Source organism: Rhododendron vialii, chromosome 2a (assembly GCF_030253575.1).
Source record: "Rhododendron vialii isolate Sample 1 chromosome 2a, ASM3025357v1".
In the NCBI taxonomy this organism is placed as follows: Eukaryota; Viridiplantae; Streptophyta; class Magnoliopsida; order Ericales; family Ericaceae; genus Rhododendron; species Rhododendron vialii.
Genome location: NC_080558.1, coordinates 31,214,612 through 31,239,724, shown reverse-complemented (window position 1 = coordinate 31,239,724; position 25,113 = coordinate 31,214,612). Strand labels below are relative to the sequence as shown.

Here is a 25,113-nt window from a genome sequence, read left to right as displayed (position 1 = left end):
CCCATACTGATGGGTACCGACAGCCACACGGGGCCCATTATGGGTCCCATACAGAAAATTCGAGCTGTTCAATAATTTTAACAAAAAATACATGAGTGGGGCACAGAGAAAACTCATCTGAATCCGATATGTATAGATGCGAATATTGGATCTTTGCATTCTCTAAAAATCGGCAAAAATTGAAAGATTGGATCAAGCACCTACACATATCTGATTGAGCTAATTTTCGCTTTGCCCACTCAATTTTTTTTTAATTATTGAACGGCTCGAATTTTTCGTGCGGGAGCTGTAGTTGGCCCCGCGTGGCCATTGGTACCCGGTTGATATGGTACCGTAGCAGCGTTCTTTTCTTCCAAATTCTTTGCTCTAGTATTATTTTTCTTTATTATTAACATTGCTAATTTTAATTGAATTCTACACTCCCTTTTTTGACATCTACACTCCTTTTTTTGGATTTTAGTGTTGAAAGTGTGTGTAATTTTTTTGCTAGAAGACAAAAAAAAAAGGGAGTGTAAATGTCAAAAAAGAGTGTAGAATTCAATTTAATGGATTCTAAGTTTCTGTGGTTTTGTTGTTTCAAGTACTGATGAAAGTTTTTTTTGTTAAGAATGATTCATTTGTGCATGTCCTAGTCTTGTTATGTGCATCTCCAAGTCTTGCTATTTGTTAATGATATGAAAGTGACGAGTGATTGTCACACCTCATTTCAGGTTATGAAATACTATGAATCGTCCTTCTGCAGGAAAAAAATGACTAAATATACATAAATTTTCACAAGTTTATATACAAAATTAACCCTGACATGACAAAAGCAGTAAGCAACAATCTTTGGTGAATTATTTTGATTTGCTCGGTAGTTTTCTCTTGAGCGGCCAAAAGGCGTTGGCAAATCGTTTTCATTGTTTCAGTAGTGTCTTTGATCGAATCTGGCCCCACTAACGTAGTTTTCCCTAATTCGGTCCAACACACAGGTAATCTACATGGTCTCCAATCCAAGGCCTCATACAGCGTCATCTCAATACTTGATTGATAACTATTGTTGTATGCAAACTCAAGGAGCGGTAAGTGATCTTCCCAACTACCCCGAAAGTCCATCACGCAAGTCCGAAGCATGTCTTCCAATATTTGAATCTTTCTCTCGGATTGTCCATCCATTTGAGGATGATACGCCGTGCTAAACAAAAAATTCGTGCCAAGAGCAGCCTGCAAGCTTTGCCAAAAATGAGCAATGAACCGTGGATCCCGATCGGCCACGATAGACACCGGAATACCATGCAAGCGAATAATCTCTTGAATATACAAACGACTAAGCACATCAACCGAATCGGTAACCTGAATAGGTAAGAAATGTGCGGACTTAGTCAAGCGATCAACTATCACCCAAATGAAGTCGTGCCCCCTCGGCGATCTCAGCAACCTGTAACAAAATCCATTGTCACGTTCTCTCATTTCCATTCGGCAACGGGCAAAGGTTGTAACTCTCATGCCGGTTGTTGATGCTCCGCTTTCACTTGTTGACATGTGAGACACTTCGATACAAAGGTGGTCACATCTCTCTTCATTCCTGGCCACCAAAATTGCCGACACAAGTCATGATACATTTTTGTCCTTCCCGAATGAACGGCTAACGAAAAATGATGAAATTCCCGCAAGATCTACTCTCGACACGAAATGGGTACGAACAATGTCCCTTGAAAACGTAGGCTTTGATCGGCATGGATCATCCACCCCTATTGAGCTTTCCCACTAAGAAAATTTGTACGTAACTCTTCCACTTCCTCATCATGATGTTGCTCTTCAATGACTCGGCTCAATAACGTAGATTGTACGGTTAAGTTGCATAAGGTAACACCCTCTTGAAAATGATTAAAAAGATAGAAACTACAAGGCATCGTAACGAACGAAATGCATCCCAATCAACTCAACCCTCCTGCTAATCGCATGCCACTAGCTACCCTAAAAGCTACCCACAATAAACGAAAACAACCTGTACAAACCACTGAAGGTGATAACAACAAAAAAGCCCATCTAAAATAACCCGGCCCAACCAGCACGCAACCCAAGCCCACGATGAGCCGAAATAGGCCTTAATACTACGCTTACTTTTTTTTTCATGGACGATCAACTCGGCGATGGAATCAACCACCTGAAGTGGGTTCTTCCTTTCCCTCAATAACACATCTTGTGGTGCCGAAGTATCAGTCTCCTTGATCCCACATTTTTTTCGTGTAATTACTATGCACCTGATCAAGTTGATCTCCCCGTGGTAAATTGACTGCATTCCATTCGGACATTTTCAACTTCCAATCATAAGGTTGGTTCCCAGAAAAGGTTTAAGCTAGAATGAACAACATTGGCTCTGATACCAAATTGGGCAGACACGGAGTATCATACTATATTTCTCTCTGCATATCAAGAGTCTCAAAGCATCCAAAACGACAGTGGAAATTATCTGGTCATGACTCAACCCAAGATAGGCAACACAAACTACATTTCCAACTCAACACGGCCTGTTATTTTCAAGTGGCAAGGAAAACAAACCCAAACCTTTCCTTTCAATTTATTTGGAAGTATGGTAATGTGCATATAAATTGATTTGGGTCTCTAGGCCTGCCCTTTCTGATGTCATTTGACTTTAATTTGGGGGCATGGTTCTACAATAAAACATCCCTGTAGCTCCTCGGTTCTTGGAGGTTTAAAGAGGCCACTGTTTCAGTGGTATTCTGAGAGCAGCCACTTTGTGCATATGTTGCCAAAGTTTAGGCATGTCTCCAATCATCCCCGCCCATACCCCCAATGATTGGGGACTAGATGGGTTATGTTATGTTGTTGTAGAAAAAATATAAAATTTACAGGCAACCACAAAAACACCAATGAGAGTTTTACTCAAACTCAGGCAAGGGACAGAATATAGATTCAGCCTATAATCGAAAATAAGTAAAATAACAATATTAGAAAAACGTTCAGAAATCCCCAAATTAGCACAATCGTTTCTATGTTAATAAACACGTAAAAGTACAACCTACAAGGCACAGGGCAGCAGCTGTTAAACATTAGAAGTACAAACTATTCCACCGGCTGCTTTCAAACTTACAAGACCCTGAAAAACCAAGAGGATACTAAAAAGATTAGTAGCTATTTTGCCATAACTGCTGGGACTGCTTAGAGACTTGGGCTTGAGAGCTGGCAAGGTGGACATCCCTAGGGTTTTGCTGCTGCTGATGTTCAAGCGACATCCCGGTCTGAGAGTGGTAGAAATTTGGGTACCCAAGACCTGCGTAATTCTGGGAAGGCTGCTGAGTGTGGCGGTATCCAGAAGGAGGCTGCTGTTGACTCTGTCCCTGATAGCTGTAATAGGTGCTGGATGGAACAGGCGACAATGTTCTGGAGCCGGCTCCATGGACCCACATGGGTGAGTTTTCATTCTGACCAAACCAAAGGGAAAAGAAAGACATTAAAGACTTGGTTCGAGCATATAAACAAGGGAGGAATAACTTTATTGCCTATGAAGCAAGGATAAGGACTTGAGATACAGATACATGTCCACGAGAATGAAGACAATACGGCAAGGAAATGGCAAGGAATGCAAAATTTATTCCCAGCATCTTCAAATATAATAAAAACTCCAAGTACTTTACTTCATAACAAGTTAGAGATACAAATCTCACAATACCAAGAGTGTCACATTCACATAGTAGAGAATTTACTGTGAACAGAAATAAATATTTTAGAAAAAAAAGTTGGAAGTCTTGGGATTAGAATTTGAAAGATTTAAAGTGATGGGCAAGTACGTCTCCAGACTGTCCGAATTTTGTCCAATTAGATAAAGAAAACATAACACCTTAGCTGCGTTTGTGCTTTTAGTTACCAAGACGAGCGACTACAATCCTTATCCATTAGCAATTTACTTTCAAAGGCACAGGCAGCACGCACACTAACACATTTGGGTTAAAGAAAGAATAAGAGGCACCCAGATTTTGATTCTTTGGTAGTAATTCTGTTTGTTTAATGTGGCTACCTGCTGAAGCGAGATTAAATGATTGCTGTCCTTGTACTGAGAGGCCATTAGGTCGTCATAGCTTATAGTTGTGGGACCGGAGGAAGTGGATGTGTTCATCAAGAAGTTTCCGGGAATGCTGGTTGAACTACCAAAGCCACCATACCCAGAAGCAATAGCAGCAGATTGAGGCAAGTTGCCAACAGATACATTCTTATATTGCGGGAGAACTGCTGCCAGAGATTGGTGGTATGCACTATTACCAGCAAACGCTTGCTGAAAAGCAGATGGCATATATGTATAGCTCTGAGGTAAGAAAGGGTAGCCAATCATGTTAGCAAACGGCCCCAAAGGAACTGTAGATTGAGAATATGGGTGCACAGCTAGATGCTGGGGAAGAGCAGGTCCAGTGCCAATGTTACTTCTGGTCAGGGTCTGTGCAGTTGGTTGAGTTGAAAAAATACCACTGGTCTTCAAAGCCTGCATGTGTAACAACAACAAAAAAACTAATTATATGCAAGTATCGAAACTTCGTTTCTGTGAGTTGTTTCGCTTATATAGGAAAAGATAACATCTCAGTAACAACTCGGGAAATAATAAGAAAATCAGCTGGAAACATGATGGAAAGTGATATTTCTAACAAGTGTTGAAACCACTAATGTTTTGATATGCTCCGTACCATGATACAATTCCAAGCTTCTGCTAAAGTTTATTGTTTCAGTCTCCCAGCAAATAGAAACGTTTCAGCCATTTCAATGGAAACGAAATGAAATATTGTTCCTTGCTTGAATGTAATACTAGCATAATTAGAAGAATAAGCAGTTTGAGGGAGAATATGTCACCAACATTCGCCGAGGATTTTTTGTTCTGATGTTTTATGCGAAGACATTGAGCTTCCTTTTGTCATATTTCATTTGCCACATGGTATACAAAATTCAACCTAACCGACTCATTTAGGAAACGAAGTTCCTTTTGTCATGCTTCATTTGCCACATGGCATACAAAATTCAACCAAACCGACTCATTTAGGAAACGAAGTTCAATTTTTTCATTTGGTTATGAAAAAGAAAATCTCCATGCATTCATAAGTTACAGAACATGGATTTGGGCATTTGGGGAAACTTAAAGATGAAATAACTCCACTTTCTTTCCCTATAATGTGATGGAATAGCTGCTTCAGCCTATCTGACATATGCAAGCTACCACAAAATAAAACAACTCCGTAGAAATCTCAAAGCAGAACATGGCAGAATGAATTTAGTCCTATGTTAAGCTCAACCAATATTGTTCTCCTGACAGGACCTTTTCTTATTCCACTACTTGAGGCATCTAAGCAGCTCTTAAACAGTCATGAAAAAATGAAAGTATCGTCATTCTATTACATCGAATGCCCAAGAGAAGTCGAGAGAAGTCAAGAAAATAGGCCCCTAGCTGACCATCATTATACAAACGAGGATCCATTAACTAGACTGGTGTCCATAGATAGAAAGCTGTAGTGGCATCTTGACCATCATTATGATGTTGATTCACTAGAACCCACCCAGAGGTCTGCGTTCTCGCTACTTTGCACTGATGTCACTGAGATTTTGCTTTCAGTTAGCTAGAGCCCCTTGCCTAAAGCCTAACCACTGGCAGCGACCTCCCCTACACTTAACTGCCATTTATGACAGGTAGCCATCACCTGCATAACTGATAAAAGCGACTGCCCCTTATTGCAGCGCTTAATTTATTCTGTCATTTCTACTCCATAAAGCTTGTGCTAAATTATCAAAATCTCCCAGAGTGCAGTCATAGACAGAATCCCAATATTTCACCTACTAAAGAAGACAAAATAGATTTTTCTAACAAATCTTATGCCTTGTTTGGATGATAGTTTGAAAATTTTTGAGTTTGATTTTTGGGTAATGAGTGGAAAGAAAAAATAGGTCGCAAATTGTTACCTTGAACATGAGAGAAATTGCAGCAAAGCACTGGAGTACTATGACTTGCAAGTCACATCTGAGGCAGAGATTCAAAGGGAAGGCTCTTCCAGACAAAAGTCTCATGAGCGTTTCCCTCTTTCCTTTTCGAATACAGAAGATGAGATGAGACAAAGGAAACCATACAAAGGGCTGATTAGATCTTTGCAGCAAATGGGTTGCACTCATATGTTGGACCTATACTGCCAAGGTTTGACTTCTCGTAAAGGCCAGTTTGAGCAGGACTTGGAATTCTCTGAAGCATATGAAGGATAACATGATTTACAATGTTCCTTTCGCTGTTTTTGGGTCTATGTATGTAGTTATTGTCTTTTTTAATTGCTATTTTCTGGTGCTTGTTGATCGTTATCATTGATGTTGCCACTGAGTTTCTTGATAACGTCTTTCCAGTATGAGGCTGCTTGGCGAGCCGGAAATTGGGATTTCTCTTTGCTGTCCATGGGAGATAGCCCTTCCCGTTTGAGTCAAGACCCTACAAGAGGGCATTTCCAAGAACATTTGTACAGGTATCAAGGATTAACTGATTTTGGTTTGACTTTCCGACCTCAGTTGATTGGAACAGTAAAGTTAAATAAAACATGGAAAACATATGATTCTAGATGTTGATAACTTGTTACGGCTAGCCCTTACGCCAAGTCAAACTTGTTGTAAAACTCTGTTTTGTAGTTTACTTCCATCTGATGGTTTTGTGGTTAATTGGTTCTACACATTGGCCTTAGTCTTTCTCACTCTTACACCAGGCTTGAGCAAGAATGGTATTGCAAGTGGCTTTTCATACAAATACAGAGATTGATATGTTTTCTGCCCACTTATGATATCTACACTCTACAATTTTCTCATATACACTCAAACACTATCCTCTTATCTTTTGGAACGTCAGTTGTTTGAGGGCATTGCAAGAGGGGTACTTCAGAGAATTTCACTCCACATTGAGAGATTCAAAACAGGTGATAATTGTTGCATTTTCCTTTTGTTTCGAGTAGCAGTACATGGAACTCAACTGTTCATGGATTTTTTTTCTGTCAGGAGCTTGTGTTGTCCATTACTCATGCAAGCAAGGAGAGCACTGAATACATCTATTCAATGATAATTAAGCTTCAGGTTTTAATTTCCTGTGTGTCTTCATTCTCCATTTTGCCGGACCATCACCTTTTGATCCTAGTTTTGTAATTTCTTGTTGCTTCCAGCTTGTTTAGTAAATGGCTTTATGGAGTAGCACTCTACATAATCAAGATTTTTTCTTCCTATTAACCAAAATTAGACATGTTACCTACTGGTAGTCTGATACTGAACAAAAAATGAAAGCAGTTTATGGTATAGTGTCCAACTAAAAGTCAATTGGCAATGAGTGGATAGGCCTCAGAGGCTCATATATTAGTTTGGGAGGTGATAGTTAGACCGTGGTATCTTATGCATTTCTGCAATTTGGTTTGTAGGCCTCAATGAGGATAACATAATACACCACAAATACAAATTATGATAAGTTAGATATATCTATTGATTCTATTCTAAATTCATCTTTTTATTTGAAAATAGGGGTAATGAGTTGAGAGAAATAGAGAGAGAAAGGAGAATAATGATTGGAGAGAGGAGAGAGAATGAGAGTAATGATAGGAGGTAGGGGTAATGAGTGTTTTTTTAGTTGGAATTTTTTTTTCAAAATGTCATCCAAACAAGGCATTAGTCTTAGGATCAGCAAGTCATATACGAGATAAATCATCTTAAGTTCATAGCCAATTTCAAAAAGTTTTAAACATCACTTGTGTACATATAGAATGAACAGGCAATTTATTCTACCAATCCCTCGGATGTCTAAGTAGGTTTCGGGTGCTGAGAGAGAAAGAGAGATGGTAGTGGAGTCACAACAGTGGCTGATTCCAGTGAGGTGGATGGCTTTGTAGTTGGACAAGAGAGCGCAGCAGGAAGGGGTCGTGGTGCTAGTAGACAACAGAAAGTTTGATGTGATGGAAGTGAGAGCTCTTCTTCGTTTGGATAGGGGAGAAAAAGAAAGAAAGAAATTAGAATACTAAGTGAGCATTACTTTTTAAATCTGAAGCTGGAAATCAGAAGTTAATTATAGTTCAAGAATGAGCTAAACAATGGAGTACGATACAATAATTAGCCAAACAATCTGTAACAGCTATAACTCCTAGGGGAATTCACAGAAGTTAGTACAAGTGGATACCTCTGGGATGGAAATGGTCGAACTGCTGATGGAAGACACTGCATTGCCGTACTTTGTAGGCATTGTGTGTGTTGTGGGAAAGGGTGAGTACTGAAGATCAGACTCTCTTACAGGCTGACCACTCGCTGCCAATAAAGAGCTTGGTAATGTGTTTGTATATGCCTGCTGTTAACCCAAAAAACCAATGTGAAATGAGGGGCTGACTAAGAAAATAAGTATTCTAGAGCACTCATAGAAAGCAAAGCCTCTTTCAGTGTTCCAAAGTTAGAGGGGCAAACGAATGGAAAGAAAACATAGAATCACTTCATACAAATTTATCCAAAACCATAAACCAACATTGCACATCAGAACAAAAACATTTAAACAAACTGCGATATCATAGACCCCAATTATCACTTTAGCTGTCAAGCAGCAGTTTTACTTGCTTAGTTCCGCGTCTTTTATCCTACGGTTGGAAATCCTTTCAGATACTTTCGACGCCTAAAAGCCAAAGCAAACATTAGTACAACGATAGACCATGCTTAGATGGCAAATATCAATTGGGACACCAAAAAATGTTGATCTCTTTCTCCTAAATCACAAAACTTTTGGACCGAAAAAGGATTTTTATGTCCTCACACCGTCCTAATCCAGACACAAACTTTGATCCCTTTCTCCCAAATCACAAACCTTTTGCACCAGAAAAGGCTTGAATAAAGCCAAAATTGTGAACACAATAAAACCCAAATGAATCACACTATTTCCATTACATCACATATGGAATATCCAATCTTGACAAGGCCAAGAACTAAAAACCAGTGTCGAGGAGACGAGCACCTACAAAAGATGCATAACGTCCCGAAATATTAGTTACATCTAATGCCAGAAGAGAAGCAAAGCAAAAATAGCTCAAACCAGGGACATGTACATACAGTAGCATGATGGTATCAATGTACGGACAATACAAACACTGAGGCTCCATTTGTTTCGATGTAAAATATTTTTCATGCAAATGTTTTTTCAGAAAATGAACTTTAAACTTTTATTTTCAGGTGTTTGGTTGGCACATGAAAAATATTTTCCAAAATAATGGCACATTGTAGGTTCTAAAATATTTTAATCAAGTAAGCTCTCTCTCCTCCTCCTCTCTCGTTTTGGATCTAATATGATTTGGGAGAAAAAGGGAATGGAATACACGGTTTTGGAAAATGTAGGATCATCGGGAGTGAAATGCAAAAATGACTTACGGCCAAAATTAGAGGAAAACATTTTTACCCTGTCGGTGTAAAATGTTTTACCTTCAAAATATTTTCCCCCCTTCTTTTTTCTAGCAAAACAATGGAAAATGGGTTAAAACATTTTACCCAAAAACATTCAACATCCAAACAAACGGAGCCTGAATCCACTAAACATAAAGAGGTAAAAAAATAATTTACTAAATTGCAACGAAACCAGAAACAATCATATATTACCATTACACTTGAGAAGGGAGCTAGATTCCGCATTTGAGAACTCAACTGTTGGCCATTTTCGAAGTTATAACTAGACGTAGAGGACTGGAAAGAGTATTGATTTTCATGTGGTGCCTCAGTGTTCTCTTGTTTCAACACTTCGGGCGGTGAAGAGGAAAGTGAATCAGACCTCCCAGCAGTTGCTCCAGTCCTATGAACTAAATTTCCATCTGAGGCAGCTCTGAGAGACTCGTCAATGTGGTACTCAGGATTTCTGCAGAGAAAAAGCTTTCCTGAGATAATCTGCAGATAACAACCAATGAATAAAATAATGGGACCACTAACTCTGAAAGATGGGTACCTTGTATCTGGGTGCCCAACTGATGAAGCATCTGCATCTGCAGATGACTCTTCCATGTTACTTTGCAAGGGCCTAGATGAAAATGGCCTGGAAAAAGCAGAACCACCTATACCAGATCCAAAACTTCCAAAGCTCAAGTGCGAGCAGTCTGCAGTCTGGACTTGCAAGTGACTGGGAATTATTACAGGAGGTGGAGGGGGAGGTGGAGGGTTGTCTTCTTCGGGCGGTGCGCCCCTGACCTCATGTACACTTAGTTGGTGCAAGTTCGACATCACCATTGATACTAAGGCACCAACATCTTCGGCTGAAAAGAATTCATATGGGATAAACAACTTTACGTTTTACCCCAATTCAATTGAAGCTAAAAAAAAAAAAGCTTTCCTGATCCAAAAGACAAGAAAATGCTAAGCAAACTTTTGACTTTGTTTCCGATAAGTTAGAAAATGCCATCATATGTGCTTCCATACCACCAGTGAACCGTAACACTCAAAAATAAGTTACTCTTGCAAACAATTTCTCGTACAAGGATCGAAGATTTCTTTGGACGGAATGGGGAGATAGGTGACAGAAATGTCACGTAAATATGCCAAGCCTAGGCCAGGCAACCAGCAAGGAAACCAGTAGCCCGACTGACTTGCGATGAATTTCAAAAACAACCTACCAATCATAAAGATGGGGAAAAGCTTGAGAAAACGAAACAAAAACGCGCTTCAAATAAAGGAACTACTGATCTATTTCGATTCATGTCTTTCTCTTCCAATGTAATTGCATGTGCCCAAGTTCTGACTTATAATCCTCTACCCACCAAATGGAAACAAAAGGGGGTGGAGGTGGATATGGGGAGCAGAATTCAGTTCCCGCAGTGCAACAGAAATTAGAATCCAATATCTTTCTAGACAGATAATTAAGAAATAAAATGGACGTCAAAAGCTACTATGCATATTTTACAGAATTCCCTCCACTTTTATCTCAAGATTTTCTAAGTTCCTCAACTGACCCAGATCAGTGATTAAAAAATGAATATAAGCATTTCTCTTAGATTAGAATTATTGGATTATTACAGGATAGAGGTGAGCTACCACCTCTCAGAGGAAGCAAAACATGATAGCGTAGTTCCCACTATTTTCATAATTTTGCATACCCATGTCGGAAACTTGACACTCGGGTAAGGGTATGGGATCAGCGTCCCACATTTTTAGCAACATTAACCTAGCATGTGTACTTTGTTTCGAATTGACGTGTGATGCGGTCCATCAGGAGCTATGAAGCACGAATACTCTATTTTGGCCTCCGTATCACGTACCATACCCGTATTGGACCATACGGTTTTTAAAGTATCCTGTTTTTTAAATTATTTTTTGGTATCCCGATACGTTTTGGATATGCTCGGATATGTTTCGGATACGCCGGAATACGTTTCGGATACGCGAGGGGGTAAATTTGTTATTACTTAAAGCATATGGGTTTGAACTGTAATTAGGGCTATATATCCTTTATTTTTCCTTACCGACGAGAAAGGCCAAAACGAAAAGGGAGAAGAAACAAAGCGATCGATCTCTGTCGTCTCTCATCTAGCAATCTCGACCTGTAAGCTCTCTTCTCTCTCTCGTTGTGTAGTTACTACAGTATGCATACATACATACATACATACATACGAAGTCCCCTTCTCCTAAGGACCACCTTAACTTAATAAAATAAGGACCTCCCTTTCCCGATCGAATTTCTATGATCCGAGCCGCTCAATGTGTTCAGAGCGTGATTTTAAAGGTACACGCGAGAAATCAGCAAAAAAAAAGATCGGGAAGGGCTTCATCCGAGCAGCTTTTGTTTATTTTTTATCAAACGGTTTAAATTAAAACTGCTCGGATGAAGACCTTCCCGGTCTTCTTTTTTTCCGATTCGTCGCGGATACCCTTAAAATCACGTTCTGAACACATTGAGCGGCTTGGATCATCAAAATTCAAACGGAAAATGGGAGAAATGGAGAAGTCCTTATTTTAACTAAAATAAGGACCACCTTATTTGAAAATGACTGCATATATATATATATATATATATATATATATATATATAGAGAGAGAGAGAGAGAGAGAGGGAGAGAGAGTCCTCCCCCTATAAGGACCACATTAACTTGCTAAAATGCGGAACTCTCCTTTTTTGATCAAATTTTGATGATCTGAGCCGTTCAATGTTTTCAGAACATGTTTTCAAGGGTACTCGCGAAAAATCAGCAAAAAAAAAAAATGAATGAGAAGGGCTTGATCCGTGCAATCAGTTTCTATCAGCATTTAGATACAGAGCAATAAGTCTCACTTCTCTCTCTCATCTCTCTCTTGTTGTGTAGCATATACATACATATACACACACACACACACACACACAACTTCCTATAAGGACCACCTTAACTTGCTAAAATGCGGACCTCCCCTTTTCCGAACAAATTTTGATGATCCGAGCCATTCAATGTGTTTAGAATGTGATTTTAAAGGTATCCGCGAGAAATCGGCAAAAAAATGACCAGGAAGGGCTTGATCTGAGCAGTTTTTCATTAATATTGACAGAAACTGTTTTATGAAAAACTGCATGGATCAAGCCCTTCCCGATCTTTTTTTTGCCGATTTCTAGCAGATACCCTTAAAAACACGTTCTGAACACATTGAACAGCTCGGATCGTCAAAATTTGATCGGGAAAGGGGTGATGTATGTAATAAGGGTATTTATGTCTTTTTGTATTGAGTCCATATATAGGTGTTGGAGTCCTTTCTTTTGCAACTTTTTATCATTTTGAACAAATATTATCAAGAGCTACTCTATTTTGTATCCCATTTGGGAGTCTCTCTCTACATTATCTATGGGTATCTTTGGTTGCATCATTTGGTATCAGAGCTTTTAGGCTCGATCCCCACTGTTCATCTTGTCGGAGACGTCACCGGAAACCTGAACCTCGCCGGAAAACCTTGCCGGAAACCTAAAACGGCGTCGAAAATCTCGCCGAAGCCCCCAAATCACTCCAAATCCTCAGATCTATCCAACCCAAATCAGCCATTTCGGGACTGTTCAAGCTCGATTCAGAGCATTTCGAGCAAGACCCAGCCTTGTTCGAGTTTGAATCTGTCATTTCAGAACTCAAATCAAAGTTTCAAACCCAGATCTGCCTGTTTCGGACTATGAAGCACCGACACCTCTAGACGTCGAAGAATTGCAGTGTCAGGACACGGGGACACGGCGGGACACCTCGGAGATACGTACGGGCCACGCCACGTGGCGTGTCCCATATTTTAATATTAAATTTTGAGGGGGACACGGCTGGACACCGCTGGGGACATGCCGGGGACACCGATGGGGACACGACAGGGGCCAAACTGCAATTTTTTTAAAATTTTGGGGGGCCAAACTGTAATTTTTGAAAAAACTGGGGTCAAACTGTAATTTTTAAAAAAAAAATTGGGCCAAATTATAATTTTTTTTAAATTTCTAGGTGTTAAACTATAATTATTTATTTATTTATATATATAAATAAATATACACGTGGCGTGTCCCCCGCCTTGTCCGTGTCCCCATTTTTTTAGAATTCCCGTGTCCCGGTGTCCTTGTCCATGCATCATAGGTTTCGGACCATTTTGGAGCTGCTACAGTGATTTCGGAGTCGCTACAGTGATTTCAAGCCTGCTACAGTGATTTCAAGTTAGATCTGTGGGTTTTGAGGGTTTTCGGACTGATTTCAACCCATTTTTGCTGATTTTGGACCAAATCTTTGGTGGGTAAGTGTCGAATCCTTATTTTCTTTGCTGGGTTGTTGCTAGATTGCTCCGTAGTTGTCGATTGGAGTATGATTACTGTTGATTAAGTGTTTTTGGGATTGTTCTGTTGAAATTGGTGGCTGAGTTGACTGGGTTTTCATTATTTGGGGTTGATTGACTTGTTTGAAGTTGATTGTGGTGTTATAATGGCTTATCGGGCTAGAGGTAGAAGAGGAGGTAGAGGTAGAGGCTTTGTGGTGAACAATGGTGAAGAGAATGAGTTTGGCAACCAAAACCATGAAATTCAAGAGTTGAGACAACAAGTTGCTACCCTAACGGCGATGGTGCAAGGCTTGCAAGTGTCACGTGCGGGTAGTGGAGGGTCCGAGGACTCTCAAAGTCACTTTGACAATCCTTATGGTGATCCGAATTGGCGTAGGCCACCTTCCACTCACTCTCCTTATAGGTGGGAGAAGAACATCAAGATTGAACTTCCCGAGTTCAATGGAAGTCTTAACCCGGATGAGTTTGTTGATTGGATTAATACGGTTGAAAGAGTGTTTGATTATGGAAACGTCTCCGAGGAGAAGAAGGTGAAGTTAGTGGCTATCCGCCTCAAAGGAAGAGCTTCCGCTTGGCGGGAGTAATTGCAAGGAACTAGGCTACGAAAAGGAAAGGGAAAGATTAGAGAATGGGAGAAAATGAAGAAGAAACTCAATGAACAATTCTTGCCTTTCAACTATATGCAAAATCTCTACAAGAATTTGCATAATCTCAAACAAGTTGGAAGTGTTGATGAGTACACGGAGGCTTTCCATCAACTTGTTGCTAGAGTTGGTTTGACTGAAAGTGAAGATCAAATGGTTGCAAGGTACATAAGTGGGTTGACAATCACAATCCAAGATGCCCTCGCTATGCAAACTTTGTGGACGGTTTCGGAAGCTTACAATCGGGCCTTGGTGGCCGAAAAGCAAGAAAAGAGGAAGTTTTCAAGATCCGGGCAACAATCTCAAGGCGGTTCCAAGTCCAGGCAGCCCTTTAACTCTTATGCTAGAGGTGGTTCTTTCTCTAGTGGTGGCCAAGGTGCTTCTTCCGGAGTTGGTACTCAAAACCGAGCGGATAAAGCTTCAACACCCGCTCAAAATCAGTCACAATCCGGTGCTTCGGGGGCTCGAAATCAATTCCAAAGTGGGGGTTTCAATTGCTTCAAGTGTGGGGAACCGGATCACAAGTCTTCGGATTGTCGTAAGACTTCCGGAGGTCGTAACAAGGCACTTTTCATTGAGGAGGTTACGGAACAAGGTTGTGAGGATGATATTCCCGTTTATGACGAAGAAATATGTGAAGAAATTGGAGGCGATAATGACGAAGAAGAAGGCTATGCGTTGATGATAAAAAGACATAAATACCCTTACTACATACTACATAAGGGTATTTATGTCTTTTTGTATTGAGTATATGTATAGGTGTTGGAGTCCTTTCTTTTGCAACTTTTTATCATTTTGAACAAATATTATCAAGAGCTAGTCTCTTTTGTATCCCATTTGGGAGTTTCTCTCTCTACATTATCTATGGGTATCTTTGGTTGCATCAAGGGGAGGTCTGCATTTTAGCAAGTTAAGGTCGTCCTTATAGGAAGGGGACTCATATATAACGCTATATAGATATTAGATACTATTGTTGTCTGATTTTTTTATTTTTTATAACAGTGTATAGAATCCAAATGGATTCTGCTTCTACTGGTACTAGTAGTAGCTCTGTTTGCTCATCTTCACAAACTAATGAAGGGGATACAAGTAAATCCTCTTTGGAGTTATGGTACAAAATTTGAGAAATTGAGTGATGTTGGGGGAATGGTGAACTTCTGTAATGGATAACTTTAATCGTCAATGGACTTTTATTTTTATTTACTTTTATATTCAACGTATCCCCAACGTATCGTATCTTACTTTTTGGAAAAATCACGTATCCGTATCTTATCGCATCCGTATCCGTGCTTCTTAGATAAGGGGAGCCAGAAAAAATAAGATTAAGGAAGCACTCATGTTTGGAAATTGTTTCTAGCCACGCTCATGTGGGAGCGATTGTAACAATGAATGATTATGTTTCTGGTCTTAGTAGATTTATGTCTAATTAGGATAAGTATGTTGCTGGGTCAGTTTTTTTTTAGGCGGGTATTTTGGCAATTTCGGGATTTGATGGATATGGGCTGTAGGTGTTGCCCATGGGTCGTTTTGTGGGTCAAGTTACTTATTTGGTATTTCTTTATGTCTTATCCAGGTTTAGGTTGATTTTGGAAGTCAAAAGTCTAGTAGTTTCCTTATTTAAATTAGGAAGTCTCTAGCCTAACTATAAAGATGTTATGCTTCAATAATATAGGGAGATTAATATTACAGAAAGTTCAGAGCTTTACAGCCTCTTTGATGGATTGTGTGATGCAATCAAAGTCCAGGTGTGATTCCTAGACCTATCTTTTTCTATTCTTCTTTTATTCTTGTTTTCTGTTATTATCAGCTTTGCTACTCTTCACAGATTACTATTCACAGGCCTAAACAACCTGAATTAGCACTAGAACATCCCCTAATCACAGCCCCAAAACCCAACTTCTATGTTTCCCTAAAATCCTGCAACTGTCCTACATCACCATGAACTATGCATGGAACTCCTAAAATATACAGGAATTGCCCTAAGAAACTTCAAAAAAACTATTTACCGAGAAAATAACAGAAATATAGTGCGCAACGTGACTACTTTGGCATATCCCCGTGTCCTTGAGATGGAAATTATATAAACATGACGCTTAGACACATACCCATGTCCCACACCCATAACGGAGTCCATTTAACATAGGCCAAAATTATCAACATGACCCTCACTCTGATAAGATAGAGACATTTTGTTCCTTTCAGTCAATGACATATTCAGTGGGCGGCAATGACATTCACAAGGTTCCGTTAATTAATATTGCAACGAAAGCCAAAACCAAAATAATTCACGTAATCACTCAGCTGTGATTGGAGTAGAGCCATTTAATCAAATTAGCTTCATTTAGATCCCACTGAAATATCAAAGTACAATGGACCCAAGCAAATTGGACAATTTCCTAGATTTTCCCTCTTCACTATTTCTTTCAGAACCCCAGAAACCGAACACGTGATTTGCAACTTGCCATAAAATCCTAGCTTCCTATGGCAGCACGAAAGATATGCCATAGTGAGAATTAACAAGATTGTGATTTAAATCCATGTTTCCATTTCCTCACTAATTTACAGCAGGCACGAAAATTGTCTATTAAAAAACCCAACTTAACGTCATACAGAAACATATAAAGCAAAAGCTAAAGATCGAACACAACATTCTACACAACCACCATTAATCCAGCATCACTTATACGCGTTCTCAATGAGTCCTAAATGGCTAAACCTATTTTCAAACTATGAGTTCACATGCAATGTTTATCGTGATGTCATCTTCAAATTAATGTTCGTGACTCTGTGTGACATCGGAGAAACTTTAGGACATTTAGAAATTGAAGTTATCTGCTATACACACTAATTTCCAGTGCAGTGGTCAGTTGAGTTATCTAAAAAAGGGAACTAAACCAGAAAGATTCAGAAAAATAAACCAGAGGCCAGAAACTGAAATACAAAGTAACTTACCTTCCTGGTGTTCAAAACCACTCCTATGTGTCTGGTAGGAAGCCATGTTTTCATACATGCCACTAAAAAGGAAATCACCGCTGGGATTGTCCTCCAGCATCTTGTGAGTGGCAGCAGAAGCAGAACCCGCACAGTAAGTATTAATACTTTCAATAGCTTCATCTTCCGGTTCCCGAAACTCATCTTTTGGAGATTGTGGATGCTGTTTAGTAATATCAGGGGAAAAGTTAGATGCATCTACATGCAGATCAGAAGCCACAGGTTGCTCTAAGACAGGAGGCACACGAACAGCTAGTGGCTGCTCCACTAATGGCCAGTCATCATTGGAAGAAACATGAAGGCCTGTGCCAACTACTAGCTCATGGTTCAACTCCAACACCTTAGATACATTATCCTCAGAGGATCGAGATGTCTGAACATGGTGTTGATTGACCCCGTACTGGGATGGGTTTGCTCCACTGGAGGCCTTGTAATGTGACCTACCCATCTTAACAATGTCCGCCATTGATACTTGACCAGGAACTCCAGACCAGGCAGCATGATATCCAGGAGGCTGTGAGGATGATAAAGCACCATTAACAGTGCCTATAGTTGTCGCTTTATTTTCCCTAGCGGCAGGATCACTGCATTGAGAGCCCACATATATGCAAGAGAAGAAAATAAGCATCTTGAAGACAAGAATGGCAAATACATTGATCCCATCAGTAGACAAGCATGGATTTGGAAAAGAGACAAAATACAATTTGCTGAAAAGATTATGTGCTTGTTCTGCTTAGTTTTTTGGTCGTTTTGTACTTATTCAAAAAAAATCTATCTTAATTAGTTTTGACTTTTGCGCCAAAACTTGTGGATTAATGATTCGTCTTGACGAGAGGAATCAGAAAAGTAAAAAATATTTATTCTTTTACCCAAATATTTTTTTTAAAAACCCAGTCCAGGCTTTTTTATTACAAAAAAGATTTGGGTAAAAGTCATAATTTTTTACTTTTCCGATTCGTCTCGACAAGACGAACCAATAATCCACAAAAGTTTGACACAAGACTAACAAACACAAAAAAAAAATTGAATAAAGACAACTCAAAAAACCCAAAAAGCTCCCAAAAAAGCTAAGAGAAACAACACCTATAAGAACATAAATCTGTTGAGTAAACATGATTCTTCTTGGCATCACCAACAGTTACATTCGGTGAATTCATCCACTAGAAGAAGGAAGATACTCTTAGTAATAATTGTGTGCTTAGTCATGAAGGTAAGATTATCATATTTAAACTTAAAATCACCTGATGCTTGTATGCCCTCCCCTTGTTTACACTTAAAATGACCTAATTGGGTGGCCAAAGCCATGCATGAGAAGAATTTATCCCCATCCTGGCTTGCATGCCCTCCCTCCCCTTGTTTTGGCTGGTTTATTGCCCGTGGATGCCCCTTCCATGGGGTTGTAAGCCTTTTGGGCATTTTTTCCAGTTCAAAAAAAAGACCTTCCCTTCTACATCAATTGCCCAACAGCATGTTGATTTAGATGCCAACATTAGGAACAAAATTGCTTCAAAGGAAGAAAACAGTTAACTTCCAATTAAAGTTCATCATAAGAACCTAGATTTTGGCGAAGGAGACAAACATGGTTTTGTGTTCCTTGAACCTTATTGTAAGACCTCCTTTGCAAAACCTCATGCTCAAGCTACTGGACCTTTAAATAGTCTTTGTATCATTGCACCTGATGCATACTTGATATTTGTAAGGTTGCATTACACCTAATGTATACTTACTTATCTTACCTTCAGATATCAGATTTCGTCCTGTTTTCCGTACTGGGTTTGTTTCCTTATCTAGGCACCTTTCAGCCTCCCAATTCTCAAGCAAGTTTACCAGTAGGCGTTCCTTCTACTTTATTTACAACACAAGTCCTCATCTTCTGCCATACAAGTGCAGCATAAGAGTCAAACTAATGATGTTCCAGTGAATCAGGATGTTGCTGATTCAAGTGCTCTAGGAGATATCTTGTGCGTCGCAAAACTGTTCAGACCCTATTGAGTAAACATTTATTAGTTAGGACTTAGTCACTTAAAGGGCATAATTGCTGCTTTGAGTCATGTAATCACTGCCTTTACTCTTTAGGTGAGAGTTCTTCTCAACAGGGAGAATGATGAAGAGTGAAGACGGTAAAGCAACAACTAAAAGTCTAATCCAATTCAAGAATTTCAATTTACACCAGACCTTTATCTAATAGTGTCTCTTCATGGGATTTGGTTTCGTATCTATCTATGACGGGACTATAGGTAAATATGTACGGATTATTGTACGGAATCATCAGAGAATCTGGCACACCACATTAATTCTCAGCCCCTCCCACCTTCTCTATGTTCTTCTATTCTTTCTTCTTCTTCTTTTCTTACCCTTTTCACTTCTCTTCTTCTCCTTCTCTAGTTCTTCTTTACCCATCTTCCTCTCCTCTTACAAATGGTTAAGCATACAAACTTTTCTTTCTTCAAAACCCCCTTACAATTGGTTATGAGTACTTTTAGAAGAAGGATAAAGGTGCAATGTTGGATATCCCTTCCAATCTAAACTTGAGTGCGTTAATGCATGTACCCTCTACGTGGGAAGGAGAGAGTCATACTGCTGCAACAATGGTTTTATGTACTGAGAAAAGAACCAATCATTATAGATTCTAACACAACTAACCTTTGGGCTGGAGGTCGCTGATTCAAATTATGTCCTGTCATTCCAAATGATACAGACAAAGGGGTACTGTAATTGTGTGTTCCATTTTCCTTCTTGTATGCAAGTTTACCATGTAAAGCACCAGACTCTGACACAAGAATGTCAATTCCAAGGTCAAACGAAAAGTTCCATGAAACTAAAAAAACTTTCCTAAAATTGCATTTAACCCCCACATACCAGATGAGCTGAACTGCGCAGAGCCACCACGTCCAGTATAGCGGTCACTGCTGCCCCTACCGACACGATTCGAACTGTTACTAACGCCACGAGGCCAGGATTCTGTTGTATCCTTATTCTGAAACAATAATAGTAGATAACTAAAAAATGGATAGCAAGGTGAATTTTTAACAGATATTCAAAAAAAAAGGTGATTTCTCACACCACATCTGAAGCTTAATAGAGCTTCAATAGTCTTTTGCAGTTTCATAGCGGGGGCAATCCATAAGTTGGAAAATGATGAAGAAATGTTTTGGAAAGGGAGACTCAACTACCAAACAATAGAAATCAGATATTATGCACTTTCCACATCCACACCTCTTTTTTCTTTTCTCTTTTGCTCTTCACCTCGTGGAAAGGATCTAGACAATAGAAAACATCAAAACAGAATTGAGCTTAAATATCAACAAACCAAACAAGGACAAAACAAAAACCTGCATTCAATCTCAGAGTAGAATCGTCAAGAATGTGAAAATTTAAAACATGACATTGCATGTTATGGAAACGAAAATGTTAGAACAACCTAATAAACACGAACACGCCTATCTGATCACATGAGAGCACCAAAGAATACAAAGCAAATCTCGATTGCCTTGGGTAGTTGGTTAGGAAAATGCATCCTGAGTAACCAGACTTCAAGAATGACGACCCTGAAGAGGAATTGCTGTTGAGGTTTGAGAGGGCTACGAAGGTGGAGTCCGATAATTCGTTGAGAAACATGGAGCGCATAGAGATAGGTTTGGTGTAGGGGAGACACTCCGACAAGTGCCCTGTTTGACACAATAAGCTCCCTAGTGTTGGTGTAATAGTCCTTCATGCCCACAAGATTTATAAGAAACTTTTCACGGTTGGTGGTAGTCTTTTGCGCTTTCTGTGTTCACAAGAGCAACACCAAATGGTGTCGAATGCAAGAAATAGAGGTGTATTCATCTTTAGAATTTTATCATTCTATGTTGTAGTTAGGACTTAAGAGCAGTGTTATGGTTATGGTAGCACTAAGGGGAGAGTAAACCAAAATTGACTTAAAGGTGCTGGTCAAAAAAACACCTAGGTTTCTTGGATCTCGTGGAGCGTGAAGCCCTCAATAGAACTCAATGGAGACATTAGATTCATGTAGCTGACCCCAATTGATTGGACCTTGAGGCTCAATTTGATTTGGTTGGTTTGGAAAATGGGTAAACGCCTGCCCTAAGTGCAGCCACCAAGGTTGTCACCCCATGAAAGAAAATCTTCAGTGAGTATAACCTCAAGTTTTTCTAAAACATGTTCTATGCATGAAGTTTCCTTTATTGTATCGTACCCGGGTGTGCATTCATAGATGGTACCTTACATTCAAAATACAAATTGGTTAGTCGCTGTCACTCGTAAAGGAGAGGGACTGATTAGTTGATTGGAGAGAGAGAGAGAGAGAGAGAGAGAGAGAGAGAGAGAGAGAGAGAGAAAGAATTAGGCAGTAAGGGGAAGAATTAGGTGGATGTTTTATGGTTTCCTTTTTGTAATTCAGATTCGTGTAAGTCGAATTTTCAATTCTATTTTCCTCCTTTTCCAAAATAAGAATTAGCCCTTCATTGAAGTCTACCAGAGCCCTCTTAATAGCTCCATTTTAATAGCTTATCCAGAGCCATCAGATTGAAAAGTCTACCAACAAGATCGTTGAAATTGTTCTGACAACAAGTTGCCAAGAAGTCAAGCATAAAAATCACTAAGTCTCGTATTGTCTTACATTCAAGCAATGTGAAGGAGATCCATTCATACTTCTAAAGTTATGGATTATAGAAACAAGAATTATCGCTCAGGACGCCTCTTATCTGATGCAGCACATGAATGAAGATTTTCATTTTATCCTTTTTTTGGTACATAAACCAAATTTTAGCATTCCCCAAAAAATTAATTTCCGAGGATAATCAAGATGTGAACTTTACAAACATGTACTCCGAGTTTTGGCAAACAGATACGTTGTAGTTGAAACAAGAGGGGAAAAAAAAAAATTTGTTTTCTTTCCTAAAACCAAAATGGCATCGAGCCATAGTTGTAAAAGGTGCGCCTCCAGGTGCATCAAGGCACAGGGTTCTTGCCTTGACTGAGCCAGGGGAGGCGACTTGAATGAAGCGCAACATAGGCGAGAAAGCCGACAAGGCAAAAATAGGGGCGCGTCTTTCATTTTAGATAACAAGCGTAGGATGCTAGGTTAAGCGTGTCACCCTTCATAGTTTAGCCGATGTTATCCTCTCTCTCTCTCTCTCTCTCTCTCTCTCTCTCTCTCTCTCTCTCTCTCTCTCTCTCTCTCCCTCCTTCCTCCTCCTCTTTCTCCTCTCGGAAGCGTCAACATAAGCTGCTATTCTCTTTTTTTATTCACTAAGAAAATAATTTAATTTATTTATCCAAAAGCAATTTAACTAAATAATCTATTTTTACAATAAGTTAATGGCTAATTAGTAAATTCTCTGCATGATGAATCGGTTGCCAAGTAGGATACTTTAATTTTTATTCAAATGTTGTATACTTGTCTACTGTTGATTTTGACGTTTTAATTTTTCAATATGCAAGAATTTTCAATTTTTAGACATTCCGTGGATGTTTTATGAATGCTTTTGATGGTAGGATTTCTAAAATTCATTGGCTTAGTGTTTACTATTTGAAGTATTGGAGTGTGCTATTTTCCCTATTTTTTCCCCTAGGTGTGCCTAGCTTCAAAAAGGCCCGTGCCTCGCCTATGACCGAGTGCCTATTGCCTAGGCCGGAACAGAAATTTGTGCCTCGGTGCGCCTCTCACCCTTAACAAACATGAATAGAAGAGAGCATTAATTCTTTATCAGAAACTGCATCAAGTTTCGGATAAATTGTAGTAATCAAACGAGAAGAAAAAAAATTCAAAGAAAAACAAAAAAAGACAACCTTTTTTTTCATTTTGTCGAAACCAATACTGCATAGACCACATGAATATCCAAAACATCAGTTTTTAATGTAAACACTACAGACGTTTACACAAATATCAGCAAGTTTTCTCAACAACCAGAGTTCATAACATAAAATATAAAACATAATCAGCTATCAAAATCGCATCCAGATAAAACAACACGAAAAAGGCATATAGTGTATATTCATAGAGAGAGAGAGAGAGAGAGAGGCCTTGGGAGACCTTGAGAGAGAAGCCTGTTAACGGCCTCGTTGGGGTCCATATTACATTCTTTGAGCATAGCGTAGATCTCAGATTCAGGACAGTTAACAATCTCCTTCAAACTCTGGACCATCTTGCTTGACGCCGCTGGTATTGATTGCTCCCCGCCGCCGCCATTGCCGCTTCTGCTACTCATTCTCTCACTTCCCCTCTCTCTCTGCAACTCAAGATCTATCACACTCCCGACTCCCACGCTTCTCTCTCTCTCTCTCTCTCTCTCTCTCTCTCTAGGCTCGCTTCCTATAGAATCCCCGCGCCGGGAAGAATCCGAAGCGCCCTCTCTCCACTTTCGGCACCGAAAGCCCTCACCTCTCCCCCCCTCCCTCCCTCTCTCTCTCTGTCTCTCTCTTTCTCTCTAAAGTATCTGTCCATGTAGATTTTCTAATTTATTGGGATGTATAGAATCAATTAATAAAAAAAAATTTGAGTCTTTTAATATGTGAAAATATAAAATTGTCTTTAATGTGAGAAAGATTTTGTTTGGCTAATACATAAAAATATTTTTTTCATTTAAATTGTTTTAAATAAGACAAGCATCTTGTTTGGTTAACACAAAATATGTCTTTTTCGTGTTTTTTGGTTTTGTTGCACTTTCGTAGGGTATCCTAAGGTTTTAGGTACTTTCATAGGGTACTCTAGGGTGTTAGGCACTTTTCATAAGATTTTAGAATGCACTTTCATATTATAGAATTTTAGCGGTTTAGACACTTTCATAAGGTACCCTAGGGTTTTAGGCACTTTTATATATAGGGTACCCTAAGGTTTTAGACACTTTCATAGGGTACCCTAGGATTTTAGTCACTTTCAATGCCGTTCAAACTTGGTCAACGATGGTCAACCTTGGAAGGGGTTTTTTGTAAATCATAGGCAGAATATCCTTTAAACTTTACGGAAAAATATTTATGTCCTTATTATAACAAAAACCCTTATAATATGTCCTCATACTCAATTTGCCCTTCATTCTAAGAGATTTTTATCAAAGTAATTTTTTTTTAGAACTATTGGCCAGAATACTCTCATTTTCAAACTATTTTTAAAACTACTCGGTATAGCCACTTCAACAAGCGCTACCCGAGTAGCGCCATTACAATTGGCGCTATTTGCCATGTGGCGTTCTGCCATGTGGCGTTCTGCCATGTGCTACATTGGCTGTATGACGTGGACTAGCGCCACTTGAAGTAGCTCTACCTAATAAGGTAACGCCATCTCAAGTGGCTCTACTTAATCAGGTAGCATCATTTCAACTGGCTCTACCTTATAAAATAACATCCCATCAATCTCATTAATTTGATCTTGTGAGAAATATGGGTATGAAACGTGACTAAAAACAACGAAAGTAAAATCGTTTAAAAAAATTGTGAACCACATTTGTAGTGTAAAATATTTGGCTGTTACAACGTAAATAACGGAAACTATTGTATTATGTTTAAGAAAAGATAGATTGACAATAACTACTTTGCTTAAAATTGAAAAAAAAATGATTGTCCAAAATATGACTAATATATATAGAAAAATGTTGATGCACTTTAGGAATACCTTAGGGTTTTATTAACTTCACTGGAAAAAATTGTATTTATAATACATACAACCATTTTCAGTTTTATTAAATTCGTTCATACTTTTTCACCTTTACTCAATTACTTGAGC

The 25,113-nt window shown here is 39.2% G+C and overlaps 2 protein-coding genes and 1 non-coding gene across 7 annotated transcripts; 2 read left to right on the top strand and 1 right to left on the bottom strand.

Moving 5' to 3' along the window:
- Positions 1 to 2,560: 2,560 nt before the first annotated feature.
- Positions 2,561 to 2,667, top strand: LOC131318285 (small nucleolar RNA snoR100). Its single transcript, XR_009197611.1, has one exon. It is a non-coding gene; the product is annotated as a small nucleolar RNA snoR100 (small nucleolar RNA).
- A 234-nt stretch (positions 2,668 to 2,901) lies between these two features.
- Positions 2,902 to 23,836, bottom strand: LOC131315557 (uncharacterized). 5 transcript variants are annotated; one of them, XM_058344682.1, is made up of 10 exons: positions 23,428 to 23,836; positions 20,607 to 20,650; positions 20,250 to 20,367; positions 20,034 to 20,160; positions 17,352 to 17,974; positions 9,953 to 10,256; positions 9,613 to 9,865; positions 8,162 to 8,326; positions 4,019 to 4,477; positions 2,902 to 3,425 (listed from the first exon to the last, which is right to left on the bottom strand). In XM_058344682.1, exons 1-10 carry the CDS (start codon positions 23,600 to 23,602, stop codon positions 3,129 to 3,131), a joined length of 2,565 nt encoding a protein of 854 aa, XP_058200665.1. In that variant the 5' UTR covers positions 23,603 to 23,836; the 3' UTR covers positions 2,902 to 3,128. The 5 variants fall into 5 exon arrangements, with proteins under 5 accessions (XP_058200665.1, XP_058200666.1, XP_058200667.1 ...); XM_058344683.1 differs by having other exon boundaries at positions 8,162 to 8,323; positions 23,428 to 23,817; XM_058344684.1 differs by having other exon boundaries at positions 17,352 to 17,959; positions 23,428 to 23,817.
- Positions 5,943 to 8,117, top strand: LOC131315558 (serine/threonine-protein kinase ATM-like). Its single transcript, XM_058344687.1, has 3 exons — positions 5,943 to 6,482; positions 6,857 to 6,923; positions 7,003 to 8,117. Exons 1-3 carry the CDS (start codon positions 6,331 to 6,333, stop codon positions 7,144 to 7,146), a joined length of 363 nt encoding a protein of 120 aa, XP_058200670.1. The 5' UTR covers positions 5,943 to 6,330; the 3' UTR covers positions 7,147 to 8,117.
- Positions 23,837 to 25,113: the final 1,277 nt, after the last annotated feature.